The following is a 12,115-nucleotide window of genomic DNA, read 5'->3' on the forward strand; positions in this document are numbered from 1 at the left end:
TGCAGTTTTTGTTACCAGGTTAGAGACCCAGTGTGTCCAATCTTATTCCAATTTCAGTTTTGAGCAAGATGTGGAAGAACTGTAAAGGCAGGTTACCCAGACAACTAACCTTACTGCCTACCTGCCCATCTCCAGGATAACTGCTTTCTAAATTATCTCCATGAATCATGTTCACGAATGCATCTTCCATGGCAGTCCTTACTTTGTGATGTTAAAGCTTCTTCCCTTCTTCTTTCCAACCCTGAGCCCTTTGGTCATTAAGAAAAATTCAGAGACCAAGAGATTGTACTCCTTCTTAATAGCTGAACTATGCCAAATGCTTTCAAACCACGGCTTGTGGACCAGCAGCAGCTGGCAGGGACCTGACTGATCACATGATGCTGGCTTTCCTTCCCATCGCCAGATTTCATATCATTTTTGTGTACTGACAAAATATAGTAAGACATATGACTGCCGCATTTTCCTGGGAATGAGAAAGACGGCAGATTTATTTTTGAATAGTTAAGAAAGTGCCTGTGAAAAATTAATTTGTGGTTCATACAATTAAAGTTTGAGCCCATAGTTGAGATGAGACAGTTACATAGCTGCACATAAAGCCTTCAGGAATCTGATGGCTAAAAAAAAAACCACCCCAAAAAAACAAACAAAAAACCCCACCACACAGCTCTAGTCAACTCCAGGTTTTATTTTACCTTCTTCTTTTTGTCTGCTTAACTGTCTTTGATGCTGCTGAAAACAACCACCAACCAAAAGCCCCTTGGTCCTTCTTTGCTGATGAGTCCATCCTCACTCAGCCTTTCTTCCACCCCTCTCAATATCCTGTGGGGTTCATTTAGATTCTCCTCCTTCCCAAAGGACAGGTCATGCTCTGTTCAACACCTTGTCCTTCCCTACGCTTCCTTTATAAATAATCTGTCTCTCTACTTCTTAGAGCACTGCAGTGCATCTTAGTGATACCTCCTGTGTTTAGCACAAGAAAGAACCCTATATCAAAACTAAATTCTAACTTTTCTTCCTCAACTCTAATGCACTGCTGTCCTTTCTGAAACCCAGCCCTGTAACTTCAGGGTTAGCTTTCCATTTTATCCACAGCTTTGGTAAGCTCTCTGAACAGCTGGTCTTATTCAAGGCCTCATGTCTCCTTCCTCTTGATCACCCTTTGTAGGCTCGTTCTTTCCGAACTTCTCAACATTCATATTCCCACCTTCAATTTACCAAATTTCAGCAGTGGGAGTAACCTCTTCCCTGTTGCAATAAACACCAAATTCTGTCTCTCTTACATATACAAATTTAAACAACTGCCCAAATTCCCATGCTTCATCACATTACCTTGTTTGTTCTCAAGGCCCTTCAGTGCTCTTCCGCTCTCTTCTCAACTGCTCTTGTCTTTGACCACATCATCTCTCTCCTCTTCCATTGTGGTCTCAAAGCTATTCCCTTTCATCAAGCTCCACAACAAAGTTTTGTTATTTCAAAGCTTATACATGTGGCGCATTTTGACAGAATACATCATACCGCTAGACTTTCTCTTTCCAATTCAGAGACCTAGCTGGCATTATGAAAGTGGTAGATCCTAGCAGTTAACCAAGGACTTGAAAATAGTTGAAAAAGTCAGTGTTTATCAAGCTTTTTAATCAAGTTAAATTAGAAGATGAGTCATAATACCAGCAGGATGTTTAGCTCTATCCCTCTCCCTGCATCTCTATTTTCATAGTCCCTGAGCCTGCACAGATTCCTCACAGCTGCATCCTACGCAGCCAGGCTCCAGTGATGTAGGAGAGGCTGAAGGGATACAGGCAGAGAAGGGATGTTGGATACAGACCACCAAAGAAACTGGGCAGCTTACACGCAGTGTTCAAAAGTATTTCAAGTTTGATGCACTCAAGAACGTTATAAATTGAAGACTGGAAAAATATTTTTTATGAACTTTCACAGTTAAAATCCTTCCTTAAGTGAGACTAGGCAGTATACTATGGTTGTGTAAACACTGAGGCTCTGTATGTATAAAATTCTTAATTATGACACTAGTTGCATAAAATTAAAAATCAGATTATATTCCCTCCACTTTTTCCTACCATACCATCTGTTACGTCTGCCCTCCTCATATCCCTCTCTTCAGACACGCTCATCTTCTCAGAGCTAAGAACTTTCAGTTTCTGTGAAACAGTGACTTTTGCATAGCGGAGTTTGTGAGGTCCTGAATTACCATATTTGCCTAACCTTATATAGCTCAGATTGATAAATATCCTGGTGAAGAGACTACAATCCATTAAATAGCGCCTAAAACTTACAACCCTCTATGTATACATTTTGAAGTTATTAGTAGCGATAAAGAATTTCCAAGCTGCATGTGAAGTCCTTGCAAAATAATTCAAAAAGAATATTTGTATCTCTTGGCTGTCAAGAAATCTATTAGATTTATAGTGTTAGTGACACAATTTAAATATTTTTAAGAGCAAACCCAGAAGCATCACAAGGTTTACATGCAAAAGCATGAGCTCAGGAACTGGTCAAACATTCTCTCTCAGTTACCTCAAGATACATTGGAGAATAAAGTGCTCCTTCAGCCTAAGAATTTATAAACTAGATTGTGTGTACAGAACAGAGCCAGACTAGGCACACTCTCCCCAAGCCTTCTATCTCTTTTCTCCAACCACCTGAAGAGAACGAAGAGTAAACACACTGCTACACCCCAAGGAGTAATTTAGCAAAACTATTAAGCAAACACCTTAAAATGTACATTGATGCCTTCAAGGTACAGTCTGACTCATAAGCAATGGTACAGAGAACTCTCCTCCCTCCCTCCAGCTCTTCGGTGTGAATCAGTACTATGAACTCAACATAATAACAGATTTAAGTCAATGTAAAGCCTTCCAGTGAATTATCTAGTCACAGACTTAGGCTGGCAGTAAATTAAAGCAATGGGTAATTTGACAAGATAATTTGCTTTTTAATATGCTGCATGATAGATTTGCATGAGGGGGAAAAGAGAAGTGAATCTAGAGTATGTTCTAGGCAAGCAAGATTGGGGGAGTGAAGGAAAACACAAATCCCCTCTTCCCTGAGCCATGAGCTTAGTTTTAAATCAGTCCGCAATGTTCACAACCCCCTATTCTGCAGACAGAATACACCTGGCATGGATAAGGCTCTTCAGTCTCGCCCTTTAAAATGCTTAAGTGAAAGAACATACTACAAATATGAACCTTGATCTTAAAGGGCTACTCTCCTTGACATTAAGAATATAACAGTGAAAAACAGAGAGGGGAAAAAAAATAATAAAAAATAAAAAATCTCCTTTTCGGCTCTTTCAGTGAAAGCAGTTTCACAGCAAATACCTTTGCTGTTTAACAGAGATCCCTTTACTTGAAAAAAATTTTTATTAGTATTTCCCTTTACTCACTGATAAGAAGAGAGAAATAACTGCTTAGGAAGATAAATCCTATCACCTTGATCAATACATTCTGTGTATTAAGACATTTCCCTTAAACTTGAGCTCCAAAAATAGTTTCACACATGCGATCACCTGCATGGGATTTTAAACCCTGACAACGATTCTACCTCCTTTCTGAAAACTACGTGCAGCAAAACATCATTCAGCATGTCTTTGCCTGCACCCTTCTTCTCCTTCGGTGCTACCTGGGAGCTCCATAAATCCGCAGGAACCTGCAGAAGCCGTTGTTTCCATCTATTGGTCTGGCCGCACCGATTTCCCAGCCCGAGAAGCTGGCTGCACTGGATGGCGGCCTTTGCCTCCTGCGCGGTGGTGGCCTCCCCACGGGTCTGGTCTGGAGGGCCACCAGGCGCTCGGGTGTACGGTGTTGGGAAAAGGGGAGCAGCGGGCAGAGCCACCCCGTCAGGGCGGGAGAGGCTCCCCTGGGGCGCAGCTTACCCATGTTGTACCCGTAGGGCGACTCGGTGGCTCCGTCCTGCAGGCTGGCCAGGATCTCCCCCTTGCCCACGTCGCTGTCCCCCACCAGCAAGAATTTCAGCAGGAAATCGTAGGCTTTCACCGGGCTTCCCACGTGGCTCATCCTCCTCCTCGCTCCCCCCGGCCTCCCCGACGGCTCAGCTCCCGCGGCCCATCCCGGGGCCCGGGGGGGCCAGGTCACCGCGGCGGGCAGCGGCGCGGGCAGGCAGCGGCATGCCCGGCGCCCGCGGGGGAGCGGCGTGAGGCGGCGGCGGCGCGGTCCCGTCACGGCAGCGGGGGCAGCGCCCGCCGCGCCATCCCTCGCCGCGGCCGGAGCAGGGAGGCTCTCGGGGCGCGCCTCCTGCAGCGACGGGAGGCGGCGGTGTCAGCGGCGGAGGACGGCGGCAGCGCGCCTCATGTCGTGACAGAACGAAGGCGACCGTCTCTTCCGACGGAGGGCCCGACCCTCTCCTCCCGCAACGCGAAGGAGCGGCGGGGCGGCCGCGCGGGCTCCGTCCCGCTCCTCCACCTGCCGCCCCGGCCGCGGGCTGCCAGCGCTCACAGCCGCCGCCGCTCAGCCCGCCCGCCGCCGCGGCGCTCTGACAGACCAGCGGGCCCCGCCCCCGAGCCACACTATTGGGCAGTTCGCCCCCGCCCCCGCCTTCCTCGGCATTGATTGGTGCGCAGGAACGGCAGCCCCGCCCCTCCCCGCTTCTATGAGGGAGCCGTAACCTCCCCCGCCTTCGCCTATTGGTGGACCAAAAGCGCTGGCCCCGCCCCCTCGGCTTCCATTGGGGAGGGCAAACGCCCACCGCCTCCTTCCTCGTGCTCCCAGCGGGACAGCGCGGCTCAGTTGCTAGGGCGCTCCAAGGCGGCCATTGGCTCTTTCCCCCATCAATCGCACTCGGTCGCACCTCCCCGGTGGAGGGGAGCTGCTCGCCGGGGGCGGAGTGCCGAGTCCGCGGGTTCGAGCCCCAGCCCCGCCGACCGGGACGGGGACGGCACCCTGCAGCCACGGCTGCTGCGGGTTCCTCTCCCGGGTTTGCAATAACTACAGCGTACGCAGGCAGATAAACGGCCCTAGGACTCGGGCAGGGTGGTGGGGGGAGGCCTGTGCGAAGTAAGAGCAGTTTCTGGACAAGGAACACTTCTGGACTTTGCACCAGCACCCGCCCCAAACAGGGAACCACACACCCGTCCTGCAGAACGAAGGTCTCGGCCGGAGCGACGGGACTTGCAAGTCACTCACTCTGCACACCTTAGTATTGCTTTTAGGATATTCATAGCCAGAAGAGACATGTTCTTTTTTCATCACATCCACACCAGTGTTGGCTGGCTTTGCCCTCTCGCTATCCACGTTCAAGTATTACCGTGTATTTGTACAGGATGGGGATGAGGCTTGGATGCGGTGTCAGCAAGCCTGTGATTTCCTCCTGGTCCTGTCATCCAGCCTGACGATACAAGCACGTAAAACCAAACACCTACCCTTACCAATACTGCAAAACATATACTAAAATGCAGTACGTAGGGAGCTGAGGGAAAGGGGTCATCTTTGAAGTAAATGCTCGCTCTTTGCGTGCCATTAAAATAAACCCAGCAGGTTTCTAACACAAGGTGCGTCAGTGCATCACCTCCAGCCCCGGGTGCTGGGCCGCCGAGAAAAACTGCAAGTGACTGAATAAAGATTTATAGGAAAATCTCATTTCTTAAATCTCAGGCATGTTCACTGCCTAAGCTCTACACTAGGCCCTTTATGACCTTCTTGTCCTTCGACTGTAGCATATCTGCCAGCAAATATAATTTAAAAAAAAAAATTCAAGAAAATCTTGTTAAGCCTGAGTAATTCCCAAATATGAAGAGAAAACTTAGTAGTGTCAAACTGGTATAAAAATACATTTGTACAGACAGAAACAAACATCAAAAATAGTGCTATATGCACAAAATATCATTCCACATAAGAATTACAACTTCATGAGAGGTCTTTATGTCCTTGTTTTACTGGACCCCACCCCATACGGACACTTTGCCCGAAGCGCATGTAATTCAGAGGAAATAAATACACCAGACAGATAGGACTCACTCTCCGTTATCTGCAGCCAAACATAAGCCCTAAATTGAAAGGTATACATCTATACCTTATATTTCTACTCAAAAGCAAAACAAAGAAGTCCTTGACAAATAAAGTCTGTTTGTATGGGTATGATGCAATGTCAATTTACTGGTCTCTTAAAAAAAACCCCAAACCCCAAAAGTCCTAACATGCTTATTTTTATTTCAGGATTGCAAAGAAAGATGTGAACTCATGAATATTGTTATACCATTCCTTGGTAATTTTAATCCGGTGCAAACAGAAGAGTACAAAGTGTCCTGTAGCATTCACCCATGGACATCAAAGCACCACATTCCCAGTGTCAGACAGGCTATTTTCCCTCTAGCATACCCACGCACCCAATAATTGCAACTCTTTATAAACCAGTCATCACTTTGTGGAATCAAAGAACTGTTGGAGGTGGGATAATAAATTTGCAGCAACAGAATCATGGAATCATAGAATGGTTTAGGTTGGAAAAGACCTTTAAGATCATCAAGTCCAACCATTAACCCAGCACTGCCAAGCCCACCACTAACCCATGTCCCTAAGCACCACATCTACCCGGCTTTTAAATACCTCCAGGGATGGAGACTCAGCCCCTGCCCTGGGCAGCCTGGGCCAGGGCCTGACAGCCATTTCGGTGAAGAAATTTTTCCTAATACCCAACCTAAACCTCCCCTGGCACAGCTTGAGGCCCTTTCCTCTCGTCCCATCGCTTGTTACTGGGGAGAAGAGACCGACCCCCCCGGCTCCAGCCTCCTTTCAGGCAGTTGCAGAGAGCGATGAGGGCTCCCCTCAGCCTCCTCTTCTCCAAATGAACTTATTCTCCAATAAACTACAGTTTCACAGGCTCCAATGTTTTACTGTTGAAGGTCTACATATAGAAAGATAGAGATGTGCTCTTCTTCCAGATGTGTCATCTGCCAGAGCTTCTATTTCAGTTTTTACTTTGAGATAAATGCAGTTGCAGTAGTCATTCGTACTCTTCCTGCGGAAGCAGCTTCTAGACAGCTGGAGTACAGCCCTGGGCATCAGGAAAGTCGTGCTCGAAGCCCAGCTCTAACACGGACTTCCTTTATGAACTTGGCCAGCTTACTCAAATTGTTCCTGCCTCAGGTTTCCAGACCTATCAAAGCTATTTGCTGCATCTCTTACAAAGGAGCGTCATGGGATTTTAACCACAAATTTCAGTGGAGCGCTTTGAGATGCTCTATGAAAAAAGCTGAAGTACAAACTAATCATTCTATCTTGCTTCACTGAAATTGTACGTGTTTGATTTTTCCCAAAGTTCACTAAGGAAGAGGGGAGAAAAAACCCAAGCATTTTCATAACAATGAACTTGGCAATTAAAGGTCATTTGTCCTTATTTTTAAATTAAAAAATATGAAGAGTTTTTCAGCTGTTGAAAATGAAGAACTAATGCTTTTCAAATGTCTGTTTTGATGCCATAAATAGCAGAATTCTGGAATGCTTCCACTTTCCTGAGTATTTCCACTTATCTGACATTTATGTGTAATCATGTTTAGAACATAAATCTTTGCCAAGCCCAGGTTTATTTTGAGGGCAGCTCATGGTTATACTTTACACAGGAACTAGTGAGCTAGAATACACCTACAATCTTTAACCCATCACCTGTCTGAATAATAGAAAAGAAAATGCATTTGCTAACCCACTTTCAAGCATTAAGATAACCTGGTTAGGGGGAGCTCAAAGAAGAAATAATGACACATATATTGCTCTTTTACTGTGCCATACAGAACTAGGCTAAACAAAAGTCAGAACTGCAAATAGTAATAATTTTCTCTTGATCAGAATAAAAAAAAGAGACTCTCAAACAGCTATATTTATGGACACCCCCCCTCCCCTTTTTTACCCTCACAAAGAGCACAATTTCTTATTCATTATTACTAAAATGATCCAAAAAACCAAACATTCTCCCTGAACTTGTTGTTGATGGGCAGAAATCTGTGAACAACAAAACCCATTGGCAATCTGGCATAGTCCGTATCAAAAAGAGAGGAAGTAAACCCAGTAAACTGTGGAAAAAAGTTCTCTGATTTCTGTTTCTGCAACAAACAAGTCCTCTGGCTTTGGTCACACTTTCGTTCAGATTCTGCCCCAAATTATGCCCCTGAAATCACTACAGGAACTGCTGAAAACTAATCCATGAAGGCATTAACTCTGCAAATAAACAGATATATCAATGACTCCGATCCCAATGTCTCTGCATGATCAGAATAATGGCCAAATTCTGCTCCTAAGGTCTATCTCAGTCTGTTATTTTGATTATGGAACTTCTCACTCCATTTCCATTTATCTGCTCATACAGCTGACCTGAGGAATTTTTTTAAAAAACATATTTCTCTCTCAGGTGAATTATGTTTAAGGCAAGAGAGAGAAAAACAAGCACTAACACCAAATCTCGATGAGTGTCTTATAAATCGTCTCTTTCCATAATGGAAAGTCCTACATCCTTCCTGATCCACCCTCTTGGCCTATCCATGGATGTGGGAGAGGAAAAAAGACAAAGAGCCCACAGCACATTTCTCATACGTTCACACAAATAGAGGCCTGGAGCCCGAAAAGCCCTAATGCATATTTTCCATTTATATATATAAACCAACCAATAAAAGGCTACACATACCAATTACCTTTTCCCTTCTTGTACATACTGTCAAGCAGTAAACAGAAATTAGCAGCTGCAGTGCTTTTTTATTCAGGATGTGTATATTAACTGATGACTCACCAAATAATTTGCAGCCCAGCATGCCAGTTGTCTTCTCCTCCACAGAAAGGAGCACTATTTTAAACAGAAAGTTAACCACTGTGGATCTTGCAGGCAAGCCAGCATGCATCAGAACAAGATAAATATTGCTGGTGAACCCCAACAGGGCAGAGAAAAGGGGGTGGTTTCAATAGCATACTGCAAGCTTTTTACAATACTCAAATAGGAATAAATAATACAAGGGGGGAAAGAGTGGAGGCTGGGAAGAAAGGATTATCGCAACGTCAACCCACGTTGTCACACGGCCTTTTGTGGTACACACTGCCTTCACACAGCAGGCAAGACCTGCAGCGCACGAACAACTTCAGTATATGGCTAAGCTTTTTTTTGTAGTCCTCTGTAAGTACATTAGGGGCCTGACTCAACAGTTTATTTCAAATGGGGAACAGTAATCTATGGCACAGAGGCCAAAGATGGCATGCAGCAGGCTTAGGGAGGGCTTGGAGCTGGAACCTGCACTGAAAAGGGTATCTGTGAAGAAGCAGCTCCCAAATCCTGGCTCTCACTGAACTCCAGTGTCTGCAAGAGTTGGGAGCCCGGGCCTCCTGCAAACAGATGCTCTGTGGCGTCTTTGGGAATGCAAGGTCTTGTGGGTCTTGCTGAGTTTCTTCCAGAACACTTAACCTCTAATTTGGAAAGCAAGCTGACATTTCCTCCTTCAGATTATGTCCACCATGTAATTAATGAGCTTGACATTACAATTTTGGCCAAATTTCTGGTACATCGTATCTGATCGGATGCAATCAGAAAGAAGTACAATCCAATTAAATTCTAGGGAATTAAGGGCAATTGCTCTCTACTCCTACAACATTCACTATGCTGTTCTTTAGTGCAGCATGAAAAACTTCTTTACTGACAGTACAGAGTATTCTACTATGACTTAGTATTTGAAGACTGAACCACACATTTCATTCTATTTTAACTCCATTAAGTGTATGTAACAAATTCTGATTGGTTTCTAATTGCTTTGTCAAAAGAAGAAATAAATAAAAAAAATCAGACACAACCGGAATTTTCCAACAGTTGCAGAAGTGTCATTTAATAAAAATGTGGGGTTTAAATTCTTCCTAATATCATAGTTCTTTAAAAACTACAAAATGAGAAAGCAAATCTCCTTCATCTCAGAACGGGCATTACTGCTTTGCTCTCTGAATAATAAAGAAGGTTCAAAGAAAACTCACAGCATTATTTTCCATAGCACCTGCTGCCGATTCCTAGATTCCAAATGGAGAATTAAAGTCTCCCTTGGTGTAATCTCAGTCATTCTTCATCAACCATTGCAGACATCTGAATCCAAGCTTTGCAACATGCGTTTAAGGCTAATTTTACACAAAGAGTCGGGAGAGCCAATATGTGGCAGAAAACAGATTCCAGCATATAAAAACATATTCTCATTTGTCTTTCCATACTCTTGTGGTACTAATTTATCCCTGGTTCTCAGCAAGCCACAGGTTCTTGGGTTTTAGGCTACCGCTGTCACACCCACAAATTATAATGCCCTCTACAGCCAACACTGTTAAGTTAAATACCTGCTCTGCTACAGCAAAAGGCAAGGTAATACATACCATTCAACCAACCTTCTGCAAGCAAGATTTAGCATGCTTATGACATATCTGCAGTGGCTAAAAGCCCAAGCTGCAGCTATCGTGTCAGTTCAGGATTTTTTAGACTGACAGTGAAGGTACGCTTCTAAAAAGCACTGATTCTGGTACAAATCTGCTACATGAATAGTCTTGGTCCGTGCACTTAATCCGACATGTGAAATTTCTTGTGCACGAAATGTGTAGCTCATTGGCTCCTGACAGTATGTTTCCACCAAGTGCTTTCCAAGAAAGTAAATACATCACGCACACGCACAAGGATTGTGCCACACATCTCATAAGTCTAATATATCTCACACATTGTGGAATTGGTGCAAACGCAGCACACTGATGCTTTGTTCAGGCTCTGTAGAAATGGCCAGATACAGAGAGGCCTAGCAAAAATATTCATGGTAAGTCTGCCTGGATTGCTGTAGATCCAGAAATCCTGTCAAATTCAAACCATCAGTTTCTACATGAACAAAGTCCGGATTATTAATAAATAAATAAATCAATAAATAAAGCTGTATGGAAACTCTTGAAAAGGAAAGGTACATAGACTTCTGGAAATAAAGAACTTCAGTCTTTTCACCACTTGCTACTTTGCTGCTGCACAGGAATTATTTGAACACTGAGCTGCAATCCTCCTGCACTAAACCCCAAAATTTCCAAAGCAAAATCCAGTTTAGAATTTGAAACTACACACCAATAAATTAATCTTAACTGCTGTTTGTGTAAACTACTATGTAAAAACAGATGTATATCCATAGATGTCTAAATCACTCAGGCAGCACAGTAATACTCTTAAAAACCCCAAGCAAGACAAATTAGTATAGTGAAAAGGGAGGTGGTCAGGAATAACTAAAGATGAATTAGTGATTGCAACCAGTGAGACCACAGAAGTTTAAGAAAATAGTAGAAAATGAAAGTACACAATCTCACACTAACAAAGAAACGAGTAAAAGATCAGCAGGAACTCTTCCAGCTTCTACGGTTAGAAATTTGTATTTTAAATAAGAAGTTACTTGCTAAATAAATAATAAATTCTAATGGGAAAGAACATATTCATTTACTTCAGACCTACGCTGGCCAGTGTCCAATAATAGCAAGCTGTTCTTGTTATTGTTGAAGAACAGAATGAATTTGAGCATGTACCTTTATAACGGCCAGAAAGCACATTAAATCAAAATATTTTAAAATTACTATCCATTGCCTTTGTTATATATATTGCTCTACTGCAACATCTCTTCCTTGACATGTGCATCCTCTGCCTCTGTAGTAGGGAAGAAGCGACCACAGGCCCAAAGGAGATGAGCTCACACAAAAGCACGTTTACAGGCTCTCCGCAGTGCAAAACGCCTTCCAGGAGAGCTGGGACTTTGGCTGCCGTTACTCAGCATCCCGCCCGGCCCCACCGGGCCGAGGGACTCTGCCGGCTGCCCGGGCACAGCAGCGGGAGGCAACGCGGAGGGGAAGCTCCTTCACCTCCTCCGGAGCCACAACCGCTTCGCTCCCCCGAGGCCCTGAGGCCAGGCCGCGGCAGCTCAGCACCCCGCTCCTCCCCGTCTGTCTCTGAAAAGCGATTTTACGCTTCTCCCTCCCCCAGCCGAGAAGAAGCGGCTCCTTCCGAGTCCCCCCCCAGCGCCTACAACCCAGCCCTCACCCTTGGCCAGTCCCTGTGGCCGGCTGTACCCGCGGCAGCGCCCGGGCCACTAGCCAACCTCTTCCTCCGCCTCAGCCGCCGCCGCCAT

At 44.8% G+C, this 12,115-nt stretch overlaps 1 protein-coding gene across 3 annotated transcripts in view; it reads right to left on the reverse strand.

Moving 5' to 3' along the window:
* The window catches only part of RAB40B (RAB40B, member RAS oncogene family), a 34,955-nt gene extending 22,868 nt beyond the window's left edge, over positions 1 to 12,087 (reverse strand). Inside the window, exons 1-2 of one of the 3 annotated variants that reach the window (XM_087750562.1) lie at positions 12,028 to 12,087; positions 8,746 to 8,799 (exon numbers count right to left, since the gene is read on the reverse strand). In XM_087750562.1, the coding sequence (XP_087606688.1) occupies positions 8,746 to 8,767 (22 nt within the window). In that variant the 5' untranslated portion in view covers positions 8,768 to 8,799; positions 12,028 to 12,087. The other 2 variants (XM_087750561.1, XM_009476651.2) reach the window with 2 other exon arrangements.
* Between the last annotated feature and the right edge of the window lie 28 nt (positions 12,088 to 12,115).

This window comes from Nipponia nippon, unplaced genomic scaffold (assembly GCF_047370975.1).
Source record: "Nipponia nippon isolate SJK-2023a ecotype South Korea unplaced genomic scaffold, ASM4737097v1 scaffold_14, whole genome shotgun sequence".
NCBI classification, from domain to species: Eukaryota; Metazoa; Chordata; class Aves; order Pelecaniformes; family Threskiornithidae; genus Nipponia; species Nipponia nippon.